This window comes from Hordeum vulgare, chromosome 7H (assembly GCF_904849725.1).
Source record: "Hordeum vulgare subsp. vulgare chromosome 7H, MorexV3_pseudomolecules_assembly, whole genome shotgun sequence".
NCBI classification, from domain to species: domain Eukaryota; kingdom Viridiplantae; phylum Streptophyta; class Magnoliopsida; order Poales; family Poaceae; genus Hordeum; species Hordeum vulgare.
The window spans coordinates 185,479,984-185,506,131 of NC_058524.1; the positions used below are offsets into that span (position 1 = coordinate 185,479,984).

Here is a 26,148-nt window from a genome sequence, read left to right on the forward strand (position 1 = left end):
TGACATCTAGGCCCGCGCAGAATCTTCGTTCGCTCGCTGCTTCTAGTACAAGTCGCCTCGAGTCAACACTCTTCGCCAGATCTCGCCGCCGCGTCCTCCATGCCGTCGTCGCACCACCGTTACCTTGTCCTCCTCCTCCCCTTCGTCGTTGCCGTCACACTCTCCGCCGTCCCGGCACTCGGAGGAGGAGAAGAGGCGGCCTGCGACGCGGCGTCCCCGCATGAGGAGGAACTCCGGCCGGACCGGCTCACGGTGCTCCTGAGCGGCTACTCGGAGCGGCGGCTCCCGCTCCTCCGCGGCATCGCCGGCGCGTACGCCGCACACCCGCTCGTCCTCGCCGTCGTCGTGCTCTGGTGCAACCCCTCCACCCCGGACGACCGTCTCCTCCTCCCGCGCTTCCCGCCAGGCGTGTCCCTCCACCGCACCGCCTCGGCGTCTCTCAACTCCCGCTTCCTCCCGCACCCGGCCATCCGCACCGCCGCCGTGGCCGTCGCCGACGACGACGTCCTCCCCGACGCCGCCGCGATCTCCTTCGCGTTCGCCGCCTGGCAACAGCGGGCGGGCCGCCCAGGCACCCTCGTCGGCTTCTTTCCGAGGTCCCACCACCTAGACCTCGCCCGCGGGAGGTGGGCGTACGCCGCGCCGCAGCCCGGCCGCTACTCCATGGTGCTCACCAAGTTCCTCGTCCTCGGCGTGGGCCTCCTCCGGAAGTACTCCTGCTCCCCGGAGCTCGCGGCGGCGCGCGCCGTGGTGGACCGGGAGCGCAACTGCGAGGACATCCTCATGAACTTCGTGGCCGCCGATGCGTCCGGGGAAGGGCCGGTGCTGGTTGAGGCCGGCAGCGTCAGGGACTGGGGCGACCCGAGGAACGACGCCAACGCCGGAGCTGGCGTGGAGGCGATGAGGGCCGTGGGGCTGAGCTCGAGAGGCGGCGTGGGGCACTGGGAGAAGCGAGGGGAGTGCATCACCGTGTTCCACCGGCTGCTTGGGAGGATGCCGCTGCGGTACAGCTACGGGAAGGTGGTGGAGGCGACCGTCGCCGAGCAGGGGCTGTGCAGCAAAGCCGGCCGCCTCGTCCGGTGCGACCAGGAGTAGGCCGCTTTATTAGCGTCGCATTTACGTACGTAGTACTCCAATTGGGGTCGACGACATTCAGACTGTGCTGAAGCAAAACTTTGTACTCTGACTGATTGTACCAATTTGCGCTTTCACATCTTCTGACAGAGAGCGAAACTCCTTGGTCGATTTGGAACCATGATCTTGGCTAAGAACTGTGCAGATTTTTTACGTACGTGATACGGATTTTCTGTTCAAATATGATTTGTTTGTCTAAGCACGTGTTCAGACGAGAGAGTTGTGGGGGAAGGAGGCGGTTGCTGCGTCCCGTTGTGCCGCTGAATTGAAAACAGCCGCCCGATCATGATCGGGCGGCTGGTTTGGGCGATGGGCTCCCCGCTCTCGCTTACAAAAGTTTGTTCCACTTCTCCCTACATCGCAGGTAGTGGGCGTTCGTGGGCGCCTGGGTGTCCATCTCCATTCTCCCCGTCTTCTGAACGCGCGCGGCGAGAAGTGGCATGGTCGCGGCGGCCGGCGGTGGCAGCGGCGGACGACGACGATGCAGCCGCGCGGTGGCGGCGACCGGGCGGCCGTGAGGAAGGGGCCGTGGACGGCGGAGGAGGACGAGGTGCTGCACCAGCACGTCCGCGAGCACGGCCCCCGCGAGTGGAGCTCCATTCGATCCAAAGGCCTCCTCCCCCGCACCGGCAAGTCCTGCCGCCTCCGCTGGGTCAACAAGCTCCGCCCCGACCTCAAGACGTACGTAATTGATCCGCCTCTCCTCTTCCATTTCCTCTGTCTGGCTCCGTGAAGCTTCCCTCGTCTTCCTGCCCTCCCCGCTCCGCCGGGGTTCCGGTTTCCGATCAGCCCGTGGCGTACTGACTGAAGGGGCAGGGCGCCGTGTTTTTGTCCCGTGTGAAGGGGGTGCAAGTTCTCGTCGGAGGAGGAGCGGGTGGTGATCGACCTGCAGGCGCAGTTCGGGAACAAGTGGGCGAGGATCGCGACGTACCTGCCCGGCAGGACGGACAACGACGTCAAAAACTTCTGGAGCACGCGGCAGAAGCGCCTCGCCAGGATCCTCAGGGCGCCGCTGCCCCGCAGGAGGCCAGCCGCCGCCAAGCACGGCGGCGGCGGCGGCGTAGGCGCCACCTCATCTTCTGCGGCGACGAACTCTCATGAGGCGGCGGCTGCACGCGCTTCAGAGGTGACTCTCTTCTCTTGCTTGCTTTCTCTGAAGGAAAAGTGAAATGGATTTGTTGCTTCTGAACTAGACAGCGACCACCCTGTTTCTGAACCTGATTTTGTGCCTCTGTTTTTTCCTGAAACGATCGAACGACACCTGTTTCTGCTGAATTGGGAGACATAATTACATCTGTATACTCGTTGTTTTCGAGGACAGCAGTTCGACGGCAACTCTAATAGTATACATATTTTACCATTAATTTTAGACTCACTCTTAGTAAAAGTTGACGAAATTACAAATTCAAACACTCACATCTTAGTTGTAGCTGGCAAAATTACAAGAGCGAACATTTTGGGACAATGTACCCTGGTTTTTCTGGGAAAACTTTATGATATTCTCTGGATCCTCTGATGCATTATGTTCGATATCAAGGAAAGATAATTCTTGCATCGACCGTCGCATTGATCCCACTTGAGTAATACAAAGTTCATCCGCAAAAAAAAGGACAATTCTTGCATCAGAAGGCACTTTTTTTTAAGAAGGAATGGAAATGCTACCTTGTCAATTTCTGGCATTTTTTTTTTGGACTCAGTCGTGAAGAATCCATATAAACCAATTAGCAAACTCTTGCCTCGATTTTATGGGGTTAAATTGTCTTGGGTGTGTGCAGTGACCAAATTTTCTCCTAATAACGAGCATAGCTCGTACCATCATTGCTGAAACTGACAGTCTTCAAGTGTTCAAAGTTTTAAGAGTTCAAGTGCACACATCCTAAAACAACATTTTCAATCCATCATAATCTCTTGAAGAAATACATGTGCATTTTTGTTCATTCTCGAACCCAGTCATGCACCCATTTTTTTTCTGTGTGTGATCTGAGGCCTTGAACTGTTGCACATTTTGCCTCTATGGTGCAGGCTCAGTATCGCTGCTTCGGCCTGATCCCCTTCCAACAGACGACGACGCGCCAGCACCGCATCGGCGAGAGCAGCCAAGAACCACCACTCGCGGCTAACCAGTATGCAGACGCGCCATTCTCCGGAGCCGAGTCCGTCCTACCGTTTCCCCCCGGGTTCGCGGCCATGGACGTCGCGGCCGCGGGATGCAGCAGCTCGTACGGCGCCGCTTCGGAAGTTCACCGACCTCTGCCCTTCCTCTACGCCAGCGGCTCTGCGCCGACGGTTGATCCAGGTGGTCTCTTCGTCGACGGGAACGCACTGATCGACGGCGGCGTCGGCGTGGCATACCTGGAGCCGAAACCGGAACCGGAGCATTACCTGGAGCCGAAACCGGAGCAGCGGACGCCGCCCCGGTTCTTTGGGCTGGAGGAGGAAGTCGACGACTACGGCCTCGTCGTGCCGGTGCGGCGGGGCGCGCCCGACGTGCTGTTCGATGACCTGCCCCCGGAGATGATCAACTTCTTCGAGCTCCCGCTGCCTCCTTCGCCGTCCGCTCGGCTGTAGATTGCTATTGACCCACGCCGGACGCATGAGGCGCATCGTGACTCATGACGCCATTATCGATGCTGATCGGGGTGCACTGACTCTAGCTTAGCATGCATCCATTAACCTGAAATGCTAATACGTTGTTTAGTTGTACCGTATCATCATTATACTCATCCAAGGAACTGTGTTGCTGTAGTCTTGGAGATACGTCTTTATGATTGGTTCGAAAATTAGATTTTATGTGCATCATTATCTTCCGGACTATACTGTTGTAGCATCTCCTCATTTTTTAGGGGTGTTGTGGCATCTTTTTTTTTTTTGGAGTCTTCCAAGAGCTTTTATTCAACAAATGCAGACAGTCCAAAATAGTTTTTCTACCGGAGCCGGTACCTACCGGTGAAACATCGCCCGTTCACTTGCTTCCTTTGAGATTCGTGCCAACTTTTATGTATAAATAAAAAAAACTGCTATGCAATACGAGCAGTGGAGGAAAAAAATACATTATACATTAATGCATGTCAAATTTGTGGCAGTTTTAGTTATGAGAGAGAGTGAGTGAGAAGAAAAGGACGGCCCATGTGTTCTCTCTCCCCAAGCAAAATTGTTGCATTTATTTCATGGTCATATTTTGAATGGTAAATAACTTGTGAACCAAATTTTGATTTGTGAACTTTTCTGTATGTTCGAATTCAGAATGATAAGACCTTTAAAACAAGACCGGTTTTGGATACATTATGGCTAGTTTGAATTATTTCACACACTAGAAAACACAGATTTTAGTCATTTCAAAAACTTGTTTCACTCATTTCAGAAAGCCAATTTCAATCATTTTTAAAAGACTCGTTTCTTTATGTTAAAAACCAATTTCATTCATCTGAAGAAACTGATGTCACTTATTTCAGAAAAATAATTCACTCGACTGCGAAAAAATATTTCACTAAGTTGACAAACACATAGATTTTAGTCATTAAAAAAACAATTTCATTCATGTGAGAAAGCTCATTACAAAACAAACTCATCTCTTTATGTTCAAAAAACCAATTTCACTCATCTGCGTAAACCGCTGTCACTCATTTCAGAGAAATAATTTCACTTAGTTGAGAAAACATATTTCACTAAGTTAAGAAAACATATTTCAAAATTGATTTCACTCAATGCAAAAAAAAAAGGATTTCTAAAAGATAGATTTCGCTCCATTTAGAAAAGACATTACAATCATTTATAAAATATATATTTCACTCATTTCAACATATGATTTAATTATACAAAATAGCATATTTCACGCATTTATAAAAACATATTTCACTCTTTGAAAAATAGTTCCACTCATTTCTGAATATATTTCACGGGTAGTTTTTAAACATGTATTTCACCCATTTCAAACAAATATTGTCACTCTTTTTTCGAGTTACACTAATTCCACTTATATGAGTAAATAATTTCACTCGCTTAAAAAAGATATATTTCACCTATTTCACTAGTTTCAGAAAACACATTGCACTCAATTACAAAATGTAGATTTCATGCATATAATTTTTGAACATTGAAATAACGCTTGTATTTCACAAATGTCGGTTTCAAACATTGAATGAGTAGTGTCACACAAAATATATTGAGTGAAATAAGCTAATTGAAATGCTGAAAATTGAACGTATTTGACATGTATCCAAGATTGATATTTTCTAAAGGTCTTGACACCCGGAGATCAAATATATAAAGTACTTCACATATGTAATTTTAGTTTAAGAGATATAAGGTAGAAAATGTCAAATGAAACTTAATGGTTACCTTTTATTATGGGAGCCAAGGGAGGAGAGTATGATGTGTCATGCATGCATCGTACGTGTTTGTATTGACAAAAAGTGCTCACAAGAGTTGACAAGAAATTTCATTTTTGGTGTTGTTCAACATAATATGAAGCAATACTAGTATGCATATGGAGAGTGTGCACCAATCTCCAAGAATTCTAGGGTGTATTTGACACCTGTACATACCATTGTCGTTAGAAATGACTTTGCGTAGGGCAGTATGTGATGAGACTAGGTGTTAGAGCACATTTCTCCATGTGTGGTTTTGATAATTGATGACAATCCCTATGGACTAATGGTTACCTTGAGTTAAATTTGAAGAATTTTTCCATAAGCACTTCTTGAAGTTCATATGTTGGTTCCAAGGAGTTATGATGACCAAGGTGGCATTCAAGGTTTTATCCAAAGTTTGGTCATGTGAGAGTTGAGCTTATTGCAAGCATGTCTTGATGAAGAAGATTGCGAGAACATTCATGTTTACCTTCGAGACATCATCTTTATAAAGAGAGAAGATAAGTCTCAAGGTTGATCAAGACTAAGCCAAAGAGTGAATCAAGTGGATCAACACACAAAGTGTACATGATGTATCGAGAGGGATCAAGTGAGCCCATGGTATGGTAAAAATTGTCCATTACGCTTTGTGAACTAACCCATGGTCTTCGTGAGAGTTCTGTGTGGGGTTAGGTATGTGTCCATGAGGTTGCGTCAAGAGGAAGATCTCATACAACCCATGGAGGATGACATCAAGTGTTGATCATCATCAAGTTTGCGGTGTGCAAGTTCAAGTGGAGCTTCACGAAGAGATCATGCTTGAAGCTTGGCATCCATTTTGGTGACAATGGACTTGTGAAGATGTGCCGAAGAGTGGCTCACCCATAGTGGAGTATGGGGAAGCAATCTACTAGTCTTCATCAAGACGACGTAATCAAGAAAGGTGGTACATCTTGAGAAGGACAAGATCGTCATCATCTAAATCAAGTGGACTATGCGCAAGGCAAAGGTTTGTCCTTGATAGGTTTTCTATTTTACCGGTGTCGGTGTGTTAGTTGGGAGACCGGGTATAGGATCGATTTTCGTTCTATCAAGGGGAGGGGGTCTCAAGTGAGTAGCTTAATCGTATCATTCATTGAGAGCTCAAACCATTGCATTCTTGACATCATCATCTTTCTTTGTTCTTGGTTGGCTTTTCTCTATGTGGGTTCTTGAGCTTATGGTCATCTCCATGACAATCTCGAGTTTATCGGAAACGGACTACATATGCATTTTCTATGATGTTTTGGATGTTGTAATTTTTGACGGTTCTTCATTCATATAGGTTTCACATCTGAAAAGATCGATATGGTTGACTAGAGGGGGTGAATAGGAAATTAACAAGTTTTAAGATTTTCTTAAACAAATTAAGTTTAGCAACAAATAGGTTTTTTAGATATGCAACTAAGTGAGCAACCTATATGATGCTAGCAAAAAGAATAACAAGTAAATAAAAAATACAAGTAAAGGTAAGAAGTAACCACAAGTGGAACCGATGAGGACGAGGATGTGTTTCCGATGTTCCTTGCCTTTGAGGGGAAGTACGTCTCCGATGGAGCGGTGTCGAGGCAAATTGCTCCCCAAGATACCACTAAGGCCACCATATTCTCCTCACGCCCTCACACAATGCGAGATATCGTGATTCCACTAGTGGTGCCCTTGAAGATGGCGATCAAACCTTTACAAACAATGTTGGGGCAATCTCCACAACTGAATTGGAGGCTCCCAACGAGACCACGAAGCCTCACCATAATGGAATATGGCTTCGAGGTGACCTCTTTCGTCTAGGGTGCCCAAACGCCCAAGATTAACATGATCCGCGAGGGATTAATGGGGGGGGGGGGAACAACTTTTCTCTTGGTGGAAGTGTGGATCAAGGCCTTCTCATACAAACCCTAGAGCATCAACAAGGATTGATGGCTAGGGAGAGAGATCGGGAAAGTTTGAGCTTGGGAGCAACAATGGAGCATGGAGCAGAAAAAGGTGAAGTCTCCTTAGGGAAGAAGACCCATATATATTGTGGGAGAATATCTGGTCGTTATTCTGCCCAACGTCATAGCTAAGCGGTAGTATCGTGCACGGGGAAGGTACTTCTGCTTGCACAGAAGTACCAGCCACCACAGGCAACAACACCCATCCGGAGAGGCGGTAGTTCCGCCTAAGCGGTACTACCGTCCGGCTCCAAGTGGTACTTTCGCTTAACGTTGACACTAGGGGCACCAATACCAAACGAATAGAATAAGCGGAAGTTGGAGCGGTAAGGGAGGGCGGCAGTACCGCTGGAGCGGTACTACCGCTCCCCTCAAGCGGTACTTCCGCTCAAAAATAAAAAAAGGGCCTCACAATACCAGACACAAAATATAAGCAGTAGTGAGACCGGACCTGGAGGGCGGCAGTACCGCTGGAGCGGTACTTCCACTTATATAATATCTAGGCATATCAGGAAGGCTCCATTTCTGAGGGAAATGGATGGGGTGCAAGAGTGTGAGAGATTGTTCCACCGAACCTTTCCAAACACGTATCCCATCTTGATAATACGGTTTTATCTGTGACTCAAGTCCACCAACATTAAATCGATAGCTAAGCACTGTTTTCTCTTTCAACCACTGAGGGGAATATAACCGTCACGTGCCACGTGATAATTCTGTGAAAGTTTAGTGCACACGATTAGTCTGCAAGGGTCATCGTCATCAACCACCAAAACTTGTTAGGATAAATTGTGCTCTTACTATCTCCCCCTTTTTGGTGGGTTGATGATAATACGGGATTTGCCATAATATGAATAAACTTGAAGTCTTAGGCATTCCCAATATATTACAAAATATAGACATGCTCCCCCTAGATGTGTGCTTTATATGTGTATGCTTTTGGAATGCAAAAAGCACACACTAGGATCAACACTCCCCCTATATTTTATAGACATGGCCACATACTTACATAAACAGAAAATGAGAGTTAAGCATGGATGAAAGTACAGGAAATATGAACTCGTATAATCACTAAAGTAGACATAATATAATAGGGAAGATAGCATATGTCTTACACCATACTTTAGTTCACACAAGTCATGGTAACACAAAGTAAACAACCAAATAAAATGAGTTCATGAGAGGAGATAGCAAATAAACAATAAAACACTCATGACTTGGCAAATTCAGCTTAAGTTAAACACTCTCTCCCCCTTTGGCATCGAGACACCAAAAAGGGGCAGATAGGATGATTAGAAGTAGAAATGATGGTAAGCTCAGTACTCATCATCATCATCACCCTCTGACTCGTCTAAAGCAGCACACACCTCCTCAGCAGACACCTCTTCCTCAGACTCGGTCCATTGAAAGTTTGCCTTGATCTAGACCTCCTCATAAGTGATCTTGTCCTCTGATCCACTTTGGACATCAAGTCTAATCTTCCTCATGATCAGCTTGTCGCGACTGCGTGCCTTATTGGCATCAACACGTGCCTTATATTGTCCCTTAGCCTCGAAGCAGAAGAGATCCTTCATCTTCTTCCTTAGCTTGGATGCATAAGATGGTTTAGTCTTAGATCTGGGTACAAACTCATAGTCAAGCTCGGGCTCATCACCCGAGTCTATGGGAGCAATCTTAGGAACAACAACTTGAGAACACCATGATGAACCGTGTGCTCAGTCACCAAAAGCTTAGTACAAAAGGTAGCAGTCCAAGTATCCTCAATCAGCCTGTACATATATGGGACATAGATGGGCACTTTCTTCTTGTCAAGAACTGCAGAACGCAGCTCCATCCACATAATGTGGGAAATATCCAAAGTGGACTGGCGGCCTCGCTCCTTTATGCAGAGAAGTAATAGGTTCACAAGATAAGAATGCACCTCGTCTTTGTTGCCAACCCGAGGAAATAGAGTGTTGCGGAAGATCTTGTGCATGATGTCGAGAAAGGGAATGAGCTTGGTGCGTTCTCCCTTAGTAGTCTTCACAACCCCGGAGTGAAGGATAAGCTTGGACTTGTGAATAACAGCAACACCCTCAGTATGTGGCCTCAGTACAATAGGCTCAGCCGGGCACGATCAACATAGCCTAGAGAGTTGATGATGGTCTTCGAGTCAGAATGCAGCACACGACCACCAGTCATCCATGTCAGGCACCTCTCATCATCCTCGTGAAAGTGGACCATGGCATAAAATTGAGCCGCAATCTCGTTGTCAAAGTCCTTGTTGAAGCTGATAACTGGACCAAGACTCCACTGCTAACAAAGAGCATGAGCTTCAGCAAAATATGCAGTGTAAGGCTGGGAAGTCATGTGTCATGTATCAATGCTCTTGGCCTCCACAAAGAGATTGGTCCTTTCCTTGATGATCTTGGAATAAATAAGAGACCGAGCCTTGTTACAGAATGAACGCCTAGCAAGAACCTCGGCCTAAGGAACACAATAGGGATCCTGCTTATGAAAAGCCACAAACTCCTCATGAGTCATATCTTAAGGATCTTTGGGACCATTCTTCTTGCGGATGGCTTGCTTTCCAGACTGACTGTATGGTTGAGTACTAGAACCAGCCGCTGCCTCATCAGAAGTGTGAGGACGCTTGGAGCCACGATGAGGGTTCACGCAACAAGCAAATGGAGGAGAGGTACCATCACTTGGAACTCACAAGAAGATTGACAAGAAAATAGGTGTAACAGGACTGCATAAGTCAAAGAATCAACACAAAGAGTAAATAGAGGCACATGAAAAATTTGGGTGCTCGTGCCTGGGCAGTAGTACCGTTGGTACAGGAGCGGTACTTTCGTCGAAGTGGTAGTACCGGTCGAGCACGGGCGGTAGTACCGTCCGGATGGCAGAGAACTTCGTGGCAACGGGAACGACAATGCTAAAGCCCTGGTCCCTAGTTTTCCGATACTTCTATCTAAACCATTGCAAATATTATCCATCCCACATCCCTAGCATGCCATGAAAAAGTAATATAGACATGGAATCCTTATGCATTTCCCTAGATCAATATCCAAAGAAAATACCACAAAGACAGGGGATCAAGGGCAGTACCGGAGTCAATGGCATGAGGGAGACAGGGGAGAGATCCCACCGGACAAAAAAGTGGAGAGCGGTACGAAATGGGAGATCCCGAGCTGGCCTCCGATGGTGCTCTTGGTCGCCACAGAGAGAGAGAGAGAGAGTCGAAAGGAGGGGAAGTGAATGGGTACGGGGGAGTTGGAACTCCCGCTGCGCATTACTTGAACCGTCCACAGACTCCTCGAGGCGGTAGTACAGCTTCCCCACACGATAGTACCGCTTGAGCGGTAGTACCGTCCTTGGAGCGGTTGTAACGACCTTGGAGCGGTAGTACCGGCCTTGGAGCGGTAGTACCGCCTGCAACCAAGAAACCAGCAACAACAACCAGCAAAATGAGACCTATCAGACTATGCAGCGGAGAGAAAGATGATACGCAAGAACTTGTAAGTTTATAAGAAGGCACTCCAATACAAAAGAGTTCAAAACAAGAGGAGAAGCAAATTTTGGAGTGACCTTGCATAAACCAACAAAAACGTCATTCAGAGGGGGGCGGTGGCAGGAGCCAACTATGTTTGAGTTAGTTGGTATGGCGCCGTGAAGATTTTAACCTTGGGCCGATGACCAAAACTCGTATTTGAGGCACAAGTGTCATCGAAGATGACTAGTGTGAAAGATTTGATCGATTTATGCATAATAAGGGGAGGGAGATTTCATTGAGAGAACAACACTCCCCCTAAATTCATGCCTGCATCTAAATAAGGTAGTATGATGAGGGTGGTGGGGTGTGCCTAATTTCAATTCACATTACTCAAATCAATGATATTTAGCTCATGCCTTAACTCGCGAAATCTTGCTTCATTCAATGGCTTCATGAAATATGCAAGTTGATCATTAGTGTTAAGGTAAATGAGGTCAGTTTCCCCATGCTAGATATGATCCCGGATGAAATGGTGATGAATACTATGTGCCCCGTCTTGCAGTGTTGAACCGGGTTGTTAGAGATTGAGATTGCACTTACATTATCACAATAAAGAGGCACTTTGTCAAAAGTGACACGGTAATCCTTTAAAGTGTGCCTCATCCAAAGCAACTAAGCACAATAACTTGCAGCACCGACATACTCGACCTTGGTGGATGAGAGAAACATAGTTTTGTTTCTTGGAAGACCAACTTACTAGAGAGCGACCAAGAATTGGCAACCTCCCAAAGTTGACTTCCTCTCGACACGGTCTCTCGCCCAATCCAAATCCTAGGATCCTATGATATCAAAAGAAGCACCTTTGTGATACCATAAGCCAAAGTTTGGGGTATGAGCCAAATATAGAAAGATTCGCTTGACAGCGACATAGTGACTTTCCTTGGGTGCGGATTGAAATTATGCACAAATTACCACACTCAACATAATATCTAGTCTAGATGCACAAAGGTAAATCAAAGATCCAATCATATAGCGTTATACCTTTTGATCCACAACTTTACCATTGGGATCGAGGTCAAGATGGTAGTTGAGAGGCATGTGAGTGTTTGCCTTGGCTGGTTTGAGGTCATCCATCTTGAACCTCTTAGCATGTCTTGAGTAAATTTTGCTTGATTGATGAAGGTTCCTTGACTTCATTGCTTGACTTTGAATCCAAGAAAAAACTTCAACTCTTGCATCATAGACATCTCAAATTCTTTGGTCATTAGTGCGGAAAACTCTTCGCTGAAAGCTTTGTTAGGAGAAATAAAGATAATACCATCAACGTATAGTTGACATATGAACAAACTGTCTTTGACCTTCTTAGTAAAAAGAGTGGGGTCAATTTTCCCAATTTCAAACCCACGGTCATGTAACATCTCAGTAAGGTGCTCAGACCACGCTCGTGGGGCTTGTTTAAGGCCATAGAGTGCCTTATCGATAAGGTAAACATGATTGGGGAACTTGGGATCGTCGAACCCCGGGGGTTGCTTGACATATACCAACTCCTTAAGGGGACCATTAAGAAATGCACTCTTCACATCCATTTGATATAATTCAAAGTTATGATGTGAAGCAAATGCAAGTAACTTGCGAATAGATTCAAGGCGAGCCACAGGAGCAAATGTTTCACTATAGTCGATACCCTCGACTTGGGAGTAGCCTTGTGCTACCAATCTTGCCTTGCTACGAGTGATGACTCGTTTGGATCTTGGTTGTTCTTAAAGATCCACTTTGTTCTAATGATATTGTGGTTCTCCTTTGGTTTTGGCACCAATCGCCACACTTTGTTGCACTCGAAGTTGTTGACTTCGTCATGCATGGCTTCAACCCAGTCCATGTCTTCGAGTGCATCTTGTACCTTTAGGGGTTCAATGCAAGAAAAAAATGCATGATGGGCACTAAAGTTTGTTAATTGACGACGAGTGGTTACCCTCTCATCAAGCTGCCGTAGACATTCTCTAACACATCAGAATTCTTTATGAGCTTGGCAGCATCCCTGGCGGCACGTCTTTCTCGAGTCTCCTTAGGGGTAAGCTGAGAAGAAACCTTTTTGTGACCTTTAATGCCTTTGTGAGCTTGTTCTTGATCATGAGCTTGGTCTTGATCTTGACCGTGCTCTTTATCTTGAGCTTGCTCGGAGGTGTGAGTTTGATCAAGGACATCACTTGGTGAAGCACTATCATGAGGTTGATCTTCTCCATGATCTTGATCACAGGTTTGAGGGCCTTTGGTTTGTTCTTCGGAAGCGTGTGGGTCTTGCGTTGGTGATTGCTCCACTTGAGTGGAACATTGTCCTTCTCCTTCTACCACAAGGGGTTCCTCAACGGGTAGGAAGTGTCCCACACCCATTCTTATTATGGCTTGTGGATAAATTTCATCACCTGCATCATAGAGACCACTTTGCTCCACTTGGGAGCCATTATTCTCATCAAACTCCATGTTACACGTCTCCTTAATGCGTCCATTGGACTTGTTTAGGACACAGTAAACACAAGAGTTTGTAGCATAATGTGGGGACCCCGACTTATGGGTCGAGATCGCCGTGCTCAGTGATCCCAGAGATCAATGCTCATCGAACACAGATACCAAAAAAGAGTCTTACATCCAAGTACCGATTATTACAACACATGACCAAATGGTCAAGTTCACAAGGCAGGGCCTAAGGCCAAATCACTCTGGTACAACTAGTAGCGCAAATCATAGGGCTAAGCGGGTGCCCATGCCATCAAGCCTACACCGACAGGCATTTTGACTTGGAAGCGTCCTAGTTCGCAGGGGCGTCTCCGAAGACGTACTCATCTCCAAACTCCGGTCCTTCCATGCCTGGTCAATAACATAAATAGTGGAAAGTCAATGAGTACTTTGAATGTACTCGCAAACAGCCCATGATATGAACAATGAAAGTGAAGGATAACAATATCATGCATCTTTGGTGGAATTCATCGGGTGGAATGATCATGAATATGCATCAAGTTAAAGAATTACTTTTGAAGAGCAGGTTACAGATATCAATATATCTGTCGAGGGTTGAGCCATTCGGGCTCACCCTATATGCCAAGTCACCAAACTTGGTCATATTATTACTTCCATAACAACACCTTTTTCATCACCACACACACACACACTTGGTTTATGCGGAAATAACTAGACGTAGTTTAAGCAGGGTTACCCAACTTACCTTGACCGTGGACACGGCTATTCAAATAGTTTTACACTCTGCAGAGGTGGTACGCTGGACCCACGAGATCCAGGAAACTTTCGTGTCATCCACGACTCGCGGTATATAACATACCCGAGGTAAGTACCCGATCAATACCTTTCCCCCGACGATACTAGACAAAGAGGTCCACTCGATTGGTACTCAGCCCACATGTTGTACATCTTACGAGCACCGACTCTGGACAGTATCAACCATGCGGGGACGAACGGTGTGCGTGGAACTCATAAAAATGGCATAATCGTCCTACCTGGTACGACCCCATCACGAGAGTGACCACACATCACTCCCGCCACTAGTAATGTGGCTCTTTGCTAGCACCGAGCAGAGTAATTAACATAGCCCTATCCCATAAGGGGTAACGTGGTCGTACTGGTAAGGTTGGGACGGTCGACACATCATAAATCTAATCCAATTTCCGAAACCATACTCACACAATTACCGGGTGCACCACTTCACCAAAAGTGGCCACCTAACTCATCATCACCATCGGTCATTAGTGGCACCCGACGGGGTTTTCATAAACTCTTTGATTTATGTCATCAACATGCTCATGATAATACTACTACTAACTTTATTTGTCAACATGATATTAGCATGACCCTCAAGGGGTAGGATCAAGCTCAATGCATGTGCTCCGGGGGAGCCATTGGTAAAATCATATCAAATGATTACCGGCACTTATGATCATATGCAACGGAAATACTTGCTATCTTAACATGCAAAGTAACATATGCTCAGTCATGGTCAAAGTGCTGCTTGCCTTGGTCAGCTAGGTATCCGGGGTCTTCGAGGTCTTCCGCTCCGATTCCCTCATCACACGGATTTTCTATCATCGATAAAACAATAAATAAGAAATACCTCAAACAAAAACAAATGACAAAGTCATTTTAAAATGTTATTTATTACTGATAAATCTAAGTTGTCATTTTGAAAAATATTTGCCTCAATTTCTCTTGAAGGAATTTTTTTAAAATTAACCAAATAGAACCAAAACTATTCCAATTTAGTCCTTTTTATTATTGTAAAATAGAATAGTTGTAGAAAAATTCATCCAATCATATTATTAAATACTACATATTTTTATAAGAATAATAGTGGAAAAATAATATTTTTACACTGGTTAAATGTTTTGATAAAAATCTTAGAAATCAGGTTTAAAAATACAAGAAAATGGGCTAAGTTCTTGGCCTGGCTCGGCCTGGAACTGGGCTGGCCCGTGGCCAGCCGACAGCCTGCCCAGGCGCACGCGCCGTCAGGTATGAACCTGACGTGCGGGGCCCTGTGGTCAGTGGCTGTGGACAACGCGGGGGAGGAGGCTGGGCCACCGACAGGTGGGGCACACCTATCGGGGTCGTCTCCTACCTCTCGCCAGAGAGGAGGAGGAGCACGCCGGCGAGGCTGTCGACGCTCTCAAGCCCCAAAAAGGACTGGAATGGGTTCGCCATGATGTCGCCTACCTGCTGGTGGTCGGAACAACGTCAGAGAGGCATGGGTTCACCGACGACGAGGAGGCCGTGTCGGAGGAGTTTCAAGAGGTGGTCGAGGAGGTGGCTAGAGACACGGAAATGCTCGGGCGAGTTGGGGGAAAGCTTCCTGGGGTTGAGGGGATCAGTTTGGTGGGTCGAGGGGCACAGGAGCCGTCGTGTAGCCGGAGATCGACCGAAGCTCCGAGGCGGAGGGGCCTTGGTCGATCTCGAGCACCAGGGCTCTAATCGTTTGCTGGGGTGGCTAGGGAGGTACTAGTGGTCGTGGTGAAGCTATCTGAGGGGTGCAGGAGCGAGGGGGAGGGCTATTTATAGGCCCGCGACGGTGAGCCAATTCGGGGGCGCCGGTGACTCACCGTGGCGCGCATGGGGGGTGCAGAGAGGGGCTCGGGTCGAAACCACGGTCTGAGGACATGGTTTTGGACTGCCAGAACCATCTGCTGCAAAGGGAGAGAGGGAGAAGTCGAGCATCCATGGCCGCACAACCTTGGCCGGTTCTGGTGCGCGCGGGCACGCGTTGCACGAGCTCTAGCGCGGGGGAGGAGGGGCCATGAGGGTTGCTCGACACAGAGGGGTTGTCGGGGAAGAGGTTGGACACCTCGAGGGAGGCTGGAACTGGCCGAGAGCGTCGCCCCCACCTTGGTGGCTTCCTGTAGCGTGCCAAGAGCGTAGTTTTGGCATGCCACGGCATGCTGGTGCGTTGTGAGGCACTTTGGACGTGTCTAGCATGCCCTCGCACTGGCAGGGAGTGTGGCTAGCTGTTTGGGTCTCATGGGAGCTTCGGCTGGTCAAGGGAGACAAGAAATACTAGTGCTGTCAGCCTTGAACTGAAGCCTAAATTGGAGTTTTTGGCCTTTCCACTTTGAACCAGTGAGGGGCTAGTTGACTAGGGTTAGATACAGATACTGGCCACCTAATCAATGAGTTTGGAGCAAAGGGGTTGGGTTTAGCTATGGCTAAGGTGGCTTTTCCCTATCTGTCAGAAGGTGCTCGACAGTGGTTTGAGGGGGTTGCACCCCACCACTCGTGCTGCAACTGAACAGGTTTGGGTTTGGTGCTAAAACATGGGGTTTCACCAAGTTTGAGCTCCATTGGACAAGTTTAGCTTTGTAAACTTGAAAACACTTCAATTTGACCAGATCTGTCCCTTCCAAAGAGAGTGTGGGCAAACTAAGTCCCACAAATCCCATTTTTGGTGTGGAACCCTCATTTGAGGTATTAGGCACTCCTGCAAAGTTTCAGCATCATCGGATAAACTTTGCTATGTAGAGTTGCTCTAACTTCAATCTGGACAGAAGGGGTTTTAGGGTTATTTGGGGTCCTTAATCTCCTTGGATCAAGGTGAAACTTTATGTGGACAACAAATATGGCTTAGGGATGCAACTGGAATTTTCTAGGATTTTATTGAGAATATTTCCTTTGGAAATATTTCAAAAGGTCAAAATAGACAAAAATGGCTTTCAGGGTTTTATTCAAATAATTACAATATAAAATAGGGTTTAAAATCTTATGTATGGAAAATATATTTTCTTGTCATCATCTCCAAATTTAATCAGATTTTTCTAAGGCAGAAAAGTATTTTTCCAAGTAGGAATACCAATTCTGGCCTCAGAAATGGACATGCAATTTAATTAGGAAAATAATCACAAAAATAATTATCTTTGTGGTTTTGGAATATAAAGATAAGTTAAAATCATATCACCAACTTTGAGTAGAAACACTGCTTGCTATCAAGGGCATGTAGTGCAACTCAAAGTAGGGTTTTACCTTGATCAGAAACAAGTAAAGGTTTTTTTTGGATATCAATATTGTGAAACAGGGTTTTTTATCATCACATGATCAAGCACACAAGCATACAATGACAATCATGGCACTCACAACATTAGTTTCGAAAAAGTTTTAACAAGCTCATATTTCCACAATAGGGAGAAGTGGTAGTAAAAACAGGGTGTGACAGACCTAACCCCCTTACAAGAATCTCGTCCCCGAGATTCCTAAGCTAGGTGCTAAAAAGGTCCGGAAACTCAGATCGGAGATAGTCTTCACGCTCCCATGTTGCTTCGGCTTCGGGGTGGTTGCTCCATTGAACCTTGAAATACTTGATGGTGCGGCTTCTGCTGCAACGCTCAGCTTCATCCAGAATGCGGATCGGCTTCTTGCGGTAGGTGAGATGAGGCTGAAGGTCAATGACCTGATGATCAATGTCCTTGTAAAGATTGGGACGATTTGGTGCTTGAAGACACTTCCGAAGTTGTGACACGTGGAATACGTTGTGCGCACCCAAAAGTTCCGGAGGTAGCTCCAACTGATAAGCAACTTCTCCACGCCTTGCCATGAACTTAAAAGGTCCAATGAACCTTGGAGCGAGTTTCCCTTTAACGTGGAAACGCTTGGTTCCCTTGAGAGGTGTGACACAGAGGTACACCAGGTCTCCGGGAATGAACTGCACATCCTTGCAGCGAGAATCCGCATAGCTCTTTTGTCGTGACTTGGCTGCTTTTAGATTCTCTCGGACTAGTTGCACCTTCTCTTCTGCTTTGTGCAAAACTTCCGGCCCGAAAATCAGTCCTTCTCAGGTTTCGGACCAGTTGAGCAGGGTGCGGCACTTTCGTACATACAACACTTCGAACGGGGCCATCTGGAGACTGGACTGGTAGCTGTTGTTGTATGAAAACTAAGCGAACAGCACACAGTCTTCCCATTTGGCTCTATGCACCAAGACGCATGCACGGAAAATATCTTCGAGTACCTGATTCACTCTTTCCGTTTGTCCGCCCGTTTGCGGGTGGAAAGCGGTGCTAAAAGAGAGCTTGGTTCCGAGGGCTTCTTGGAACTTTTTCCAAAACCTTGAGGTGAACTGCGTGCCTCGGTTAGATACAATCTCCTTGGGAACTCCATGAAGGCTTACAATACGCTCAATACAAAGACTAGCCAACTTTTTCCCATCATAAGTGGTGTTGACAGGAATGAAATTGGCCAGTTTGGTCAAATGGTCGACAATAACCCATATAGAGTCATGGCCTCTGCTAGACCTTGGTAAGACGGTAACAAAGTCCATGCCTATCTTGTCCCACTTCCATTTTGGCACCTTGAGAGGTTGTAGCAGTCCCGCAGGTCGCTCATGCTCAGCCTTGACTTGTTGGCACACGTCGCACTTGGCAACATAAGACACTATTTCCCTCTTTATGCCATGCCACCATAATCTTTCTCGGAGGTCTTGATACATCTTGGTACCACCAGGGTGAATAGAGTAGGGTGTATCATGTGCTTCCTAAAGGATTAAGTCCTTGAGTTCAGCCTTGTTAGGTACGCATAAACGTTTCCCAAACCACACCACTCCTTGTTCATCCACCGAGAATCCTGGGGCCTTGCCTTCTTGAATCTTCTTCCTGATGCCTTCAGTGCTCTTATGACCCTTCTGAACCTCCTTGATGTCGTCCACCAGCGTTGGTTTGACTTCGAGGTTATCTAGGAATCCTGATTCCACCAGTTCCAACCCAAAGTTCTCCAATTCTTCATATAAGGTGGGTTGCCTTTCCTTGAGCATGACATTCAAGGTGCTGGTCTTCCGGCTTAAGGCATCAGCCACTACATTGGCCTTCCGGGGTGATATTGAATGCTGAGGTCGTAGTCTTTGATTAACTCCAACCATCTTCGTTGCCTAATATTAAATTCCCTTTGGGTGAAGATATACTTCAGAATTTTGTGGTCAGTGTATATTTCACATCGCTTCCTGAGAAGGTAATGTCGCCATGTCTTCAGAGCATGCACTACGGCTGCCAACTCGAGATCATGGGTGGCATAGTTCTCCTCATGCGGGTGCAGTTGCCGTGACAGATACGCCACGACTCTGCCATCCTGCATTAGAACCCCACCGAGTCCGTTCCTCGAGGCATCACAATATATCACAAACTCCTTGCTGATATCTGGAGTGTCCAATACCGGGGCGGTGGTTAGTCCCTTCTTCAATTCTTGGAAGCTTGCTTCACACTCCGGCGTCCATTCGAACTTCTTGCCTTTCTTCAAGAGCCGAGTCATGGGTTGAGCGATGCGGGAGAATCCTCTACGAACTTGCGGTAATATCCCGTGAGTCCGAGGAAGCTCCTGACTTCCTTCACATCAATTGGCTATTCCCAGTTATTTACCGTAGTAATCTTGGAGGGATCAACAGCCAATCCACTTGCTGTCATGGTATGACCCAAGAATCCAACTTCGTTCAGCCAAAATTGGCATTTGCTGAACTTGGCATAAAGTTGGTGCTCTCGAAGCTTCTCCAATACTAACCTCAAGTGTTGCTCATGCTCTTCTTTGGACTTGTAAAAGATTAATATGTCATCAATGAATATGACGACAAACTTGTCCAGGTATTCCATGAAGATCTTATTCATGAGGTACATGAAGTAAGTTGGGGCATTAGTCAACCCAAAAGACATGACAGTGCATTCATATAGACCGTACCGGGTCACGAACGCAGTCTTGGGTATGTCCTTGGGTCGGATCTTTAGTTAGTAATATCCAGATCGGAGGTCGATCTTGGAGAATACCTTAGCTCCATTTAGTTGGTCGAACAAGTCTTCAATCTTGGGGAGTGGGTACTTGTTCTTGACCGTGACCTCATTAAGAGAATGGTAATCGACGCAGTCTGATGGTCCCATCCTTCTTGGACACGAAGAGAACATGTGACCCTTTCTTGAGTTGCTCATCCAGTTTCTTCTTCAACTCTGCTAGCTCTTCGGACCCCATCCTGTAAGGCTTATTATAGATAGGCCTTGATCCGGGCATGAGCTCAATGATGAACTCAATGTCTCGGTCAGGAGGCATCCCTGGTAGCTCATCAGGAAAGACGTCCAGGTATTCCCACACTATTGGCACTCGATCGAGTTCTTCTTCTGACAGGCTGTTAACCCGTGGTAGTCGAGCGGGTACTGGCTCAGAGACATACTTGACTTTGACCCCTTGGTCACTTGTCATGGTAATGACCCTGTTGGCACAGTCCAAGATGCTTTGATGCTTGGCCAACTGCTACGGCGACAGAAACCTTCTGTCGTCTCTTGAGCTTGTGTTGGTTTTTCCCTTGAAGAGGAAAGGGTGAGGCAACATAGGAGCAGTAAGTATTTCCCTTAGTTTGAGAAGAAAGGTATCAATCCAGTAGGAGAATCGTGTCAAGTCCAGAGTACCTGCACAAACACAAAAGAGCTTGCACCCAACGTTATAAAGGGGTTGTCAATCCCTTCAAGATTGATTGCAAAGTGAGATCTGAAAGCGGGAAGTGCAACGAAGTAAAAGAGTAAGGCTGAAAATATGGTGTGGAGTAGACCCGGGGGCCATAGTGTTCACTAGAGGCTTCTCTCAAAATAGCAAATATTACGGTGGGTGAACAAATTACTGTCGAGCAATTGATAGAACCGCGCAAAGTCATGACGATATCTAAGGCAATGATCATACATATAGGCATCACGTCCGAGACAAGTAGACCGATACTTTCTGCATCTACTACTATTACTCCACACATCGACCGCTATCCAACATGCATCTAGTGTATTGAGTTCATGACGAACAGAGTAACGCCTTAAGCAAGATGACATGATGTAGAGGGATAATCTCAAACCAATGATGAAAACCCCATCTTTTTACCCTTGATGGCAACAACACGATGCGTGCCTCGCTACCCCTTCTGTCACTGGGTGAGGTCACCACACGGTATGAACTCAAAACCAAGCACTTCTCCCATTGCAAGAATCATATATCAAGCTGGCCAAACAAAACCCACAACTCGAAGAGAATTACAAGGATATGAAATCATGCATATAAGAGATCAGAAGAAACTCAAATAAGATTCATAGATAATCTGATCATTAATCCACAATTCATCGGATCTCGACAAACACACCGCAAAAGAAGATTACATCGGATAGATATCCATGAAGATCATGGAGAACTTTGCATTGAAGTTCCAAGAGAGAGAAGAAGCCATCTAGCTACTAGCTATGGACCCGTAGGTCTATGGTGAACTACTCACGCATCATCGGAGAGGTCATGGTGTTGATGAAGAAGCCCTCCGTACCCGAATCCCCCCTCCGGCAGGGCACCAGAACGTGCCCCAGATGGGATCTTGCGGAGATAGAAGCTTGCGGCGACGGAAAAGTACTTTCAATGATGTCCTAATTTTTTCTGGAATTTTTGGGAATATATAGGCGAAAGACCTAGGGCAGAGGTAGCCCAGGGAGCCCACAAGCCTGTGAGGCGTGGGCCCCTTGGCTGCGGCTAGGGGGCTTGTGGGGTCCCTGGTGGCCCCCTGCCTTGGTTCTAAAGTTCCCCGATCTTCTTCTATTTCGGAAAAAATCTTTTCGGAAGTTTCGTTCCGTTTGGATTCCGTTTAAAATCCTCCTCTGAAAAGGGTCAAAAACACAGAAAAAACAGGAACTGGCAGTTGGCACTGAGTTAATAAGTTAGTCCCAAAAAAGATATAAAAGGCATACAAAACATCCAAAGTTTGACAAGATAATAGCATGAAACCATACAAAATTATAGATATGTTGGAGACGTATCAAGCATCCCCAAGCTTAACTCCTGCTCGTCCTCGAGTAGGGGAGTGATAAAGACTGAATTTTTGATGTGGAATGCTACCTAGCATAGGTGTCCTTTGTAACTTCTCTCATGTGACATGAATGTTCAGATCCGTAAGATTGAAAACAATAGTTTGCTATTGACATGAAAACAATAATACTTCAAGCAAACTAGCAAGGTAATCATGGACTTTCGAAATAACAAGGCCACAGATAGTTATCCCTACAAAATCATATAGTCTGGCTATGCTCCATCATCCTCACACAACTAATTTAAATCATGCACAACCCCGGTATTGGCCAAGTAATTGTTTTTGCACTCTTATTTTCTCAAACTTTTTATAACTATCACGCAATACATGAGCGTGAGCCATGGATATAGCACTAAAGGTGGAATAGAGTGTGGTGGTGGCTGTGAGACAAAAAAGGAGAAGATGGTCACATTGACTCGGCGTATCAAAGGGCTATGGAGATGCCCATTAATAGATATCAATGTGAATGAGTAGGGATTGCCATACAAAGGATGCACTAGAGCTATAAGTGTGTGAAAGCTCAAAAGGAGAACTAATGGGTGTGCATCCAACTTGCTTGCTCACGAAGACCTAGGGCAATTTTGAGGAAGCCCATCATTGGAATATACAAGCCAATTTATATAATAAAGATTCCCACTAGAATATGATGGTGACGAAACGAGAGGTTCTCAATCATGAAGAACATGGTGCTATTATGAAGCACAAGTGTGGAAAAAGATAGTACCATTGTCCCTTCTCTCTTTTTCTCTCTTTATTTTTATTTTTATTTGGGCTCTTGGGCCTCTTTTTTCTCTATTTTTTTGATTTGGGCTCTTTGGCCTCCTTTTTTTATTTCCTCACATGGGACAATGCTCTAATAATGATGATCGTCGCACTTTTATTTACTCACAGCTCAAAGCTTAGAACGATGATGACTCTATAGGAAATGCCTCCGGCAGTGTACCGGGATGTGCAACGATCTAGCTTGGCGTATGACGTTGAAACATCTCGCTAGCTAGCTTCCAATCATGCAATGGCAATATGAGAGTGACGACACAAGTCATGAGATGGAACGATGGGATTTGCATGGAAATATATCTCGGAATGGCTATGAAAATGCAATAGTAGGTAGGTATGGTTGCTGTTTTGAGGAAGGCATATGGTGCGTTTGTGCACCAGCGAAAATTGCGCGGTACTAGAGAAGCTAGCAATGATGGAAGGTGAAAGTGCATATATATCATGGACTCACATTAGTCATGAAGAACTCACATACTTATTGCGAAAGTTTTTATTAGTAATCGAAACAAAGTGCTAAACGCATACTCCTAGGGGAAGGGTTGGTAGGTGTTAACCATCGCGCGATCCCGACCTCAACACAGAGGATGACAATCAATAGACCAATTATGCTCCGACTTCCTAACATAGCGGTTCACCATACGTGCATTCTATGGGAATCACTAACTTAAACACAAGTATTTCTAAATTCACAACACCCTACTAACATAATTCCTAATATTACCAAATCCACGTCTCATAACTAATTGAGAGGAATCAAGACTTCTCCTTCTACTCAATGCACATGAAGATGGAAGCTTTTGTATCCCCTTTGGGTACCTATCATCTTTGGGACTACTTTCATAGCACAAACCAACTACCATGTTACGCACCGCCGTGCTCTAAAAAATCTAAGTGAAGCACATAGAGCAAAATTATCTAGCTCAAAAGATATAAGTGAAGCACGATGTGTTGGGTAACGTAGCATAAATTCAAAATTTTCCTACGCATATTCAGATCTTCCTATGGAGAGACCAGCAACGAGAGAGGGGTAAGAGCATCTTCATACCTTTGAAGATTGCTAAGCGGAAGCGTTGCTAGAACGCGGTTGATGGAGTCGTACTCGCAGCGATTCCGATCTAGTGCCGAACTACGGCACCTCCGCGTTCAAGACATGTGCAGCCCGGTGACGTCTCCCGCACCTTGATCCAGCAAGGAGGAGGGAGAGGTTGGGGAAGAACACCAGCAGCACGACGACGTGGTGTCGATGGAGAGACGAGGTCTCCCGTCAGGGCTTCACTAAGCATCGGCAGAGAGGAGGAGGAAGAAGGGCAGGGCTGCGCCAAGAGAGAGGCAAAAGTCTGACCTCCAATGGCCAAAAGTGCCCACTATATATAGGGGAAGGGAGGGGCTGCGCCCCCTTGAGGGTTTCCCTCTCCTGGGGGGGGGGGGGGGGTGGTAGCCCTAGATGGGGCTGGTGCTGCGGCCAAGGGGGGAGGAGGGGTGTGGCGCACCCCTGGTGGGCCTTAGGCCCACCTGGCTTAGGGTTTGCCCCCCTTTTCTCTCCCCCACGCATTGGGCTGAGTGGGGAGGCGCACCAGCCCACCTAGGGGCTGGTTCCCTTCCCCACTTGGCCCACCTTACCTCCCGGGGTCGTTGCCCCCCTTCGGTGGACCCCCGGGGCCACCTCCGATGGTCCCGGTGGTCTCGGTACGTTACCGGTGATGCCCGAAACACTTCCAGTATCCGAAACCATCCGTCCTATATATCAATCTTTACCTCCGGACCATTCCGGAGCTCCTCGTGACGTCCGGGATCTAATCCAGGACTCCGAACAACTTTCAGTAACCTCGTATAACAATTCCCTATAACCCTAGCATCATCGAACCTTAAGTGTGTAGACCCTACGGGTTCGGGAGACATGCAGACATGACCAAGACGCCTCTCCGGCCAATAACCATCAGCGGGGTTCGGATACCCATGGTGGCTCCCACCTTCTCCACGATGATCTCATCGAATGAACCACGATGTCAAGGATTCAATCAATCCCGTATACGATTCCCTTTGTCTGTCGGTATAGAACTTGCCCGAGAATCGATCGTCGGTATACCTATACCTTGTTCAATCTCGTTACCGGTAAGTCTCTTTACTCGTTCCGTAGCAGGTCATCGTGTGACTAACTCCTTAGTCACATTGAGCTCATGATGATGTTCTACAGAGTGGGCCCAGAGATACCTCTCCATCACACGGAGTGACAAATCCCGATCTCGATTCGTACCAACCCAACAGACACTTTCGGAGGTACCCGTAGTGCACCTTTATAGTCACCCAGTTACGTTGTGACGTTTGATACACCCAAAGCACTCCTACGGTATCCGGGAGTTGCACAATCTCACGGTCGAAGGAAAAGATACTTCACATTAGAAAAGCTTTAGCATACGAACAATACGATCTAGTGCTATGCTTAGGATTGGGTCTTGTCCATCACATCATTCTCCCAATGATGTGATCCCGCTATCAATGACATCTAATGCCCATGATCAGGAAACCATGATCATCTATTGACTAACGAGCTAGCCAACTAGAGGCTTTCTAGGGACACATTGTGACCTATTTATTCACACATGTATTACTGTTTCCTGTTAATACAATTATAGCATGAACAATAGACGATTATCATGAACAACGAAATATGATAATAACAATTTTATTATTGCCTCTAGGGCATATTTCCAACACGATGAGCATTCTAGCAAAATCACGATGAGTGCATGTATCTCTCAAAAGGTATGCAGAAAGTATGATTGTGACACAACAAAAATAAAAGACTCCTACGATACAACACGCTCCAAGCAAAACACATATCATGTGGTGAATAAAAATATAGCTCCAAGTAATGTTATCGATGGATTGAAGACGAAAGAGGGGATGCCTTCCCGGGGCATCCCCAAGCTTAGGCTTTTTGGTGTCCTTGAATTTGGCTTGGGATGCCTTGGGCATCCCCAAGCTTGAGATCTTTCCACTCTTTATCCCTTTGTCCATGAGAACATGACCCAAAACTTGAAAAGTTCACAACACAAAACTTAAACAAAAACTCGTGATATCATTAGCACAAGAAAACAAACT

The 26,148-nt window shown here is 46.4% G+C and overlaps 2 protein-coding genes across 2 annotated transcripts; both read left to right on the forward strand.

The window, feature by feature from the left end:
• Positions 1 to 87: 87 nt before the first annotated feature.
• On the forward strand, positions 88 to 1,268 carry LOC123407338 (glycosyltransferase family protein 64 C3). The gene has a single exon (XM_045100452.1). It carries the CDS (start codon positions 100 to 102, stop codon positions 1,093 to 1,095), a length of 996 nt encoding a protein of 331 aa, XP_044956387.1. The 5' UTR covers positions 88 to 99; the 3' UTR covers positions 1,096 to 1,268.
• A 347-nt stretch (positions 1,269 to 1,615) lies between these two features.
• LOC123408586 (probable transcription factor MYB58) lies at positions 1,616 to 2,302 on the forward strand. The gene is made up of 2 exons (XM_045101662.1): positions 1,616 to 1,815; positions 1,978 to 2,302. Exons 1-2 carry the CDS (start codon positions 1,616 to 1,618, stop codon positions 2,300 to 2,302), a joined length of 525 nt encoding a protein of 174 aa, XP_044957597.1.
• The last annotated feature ends 23,846 nt before the right edge of the window (positions 2,303 to 26,148 follow it).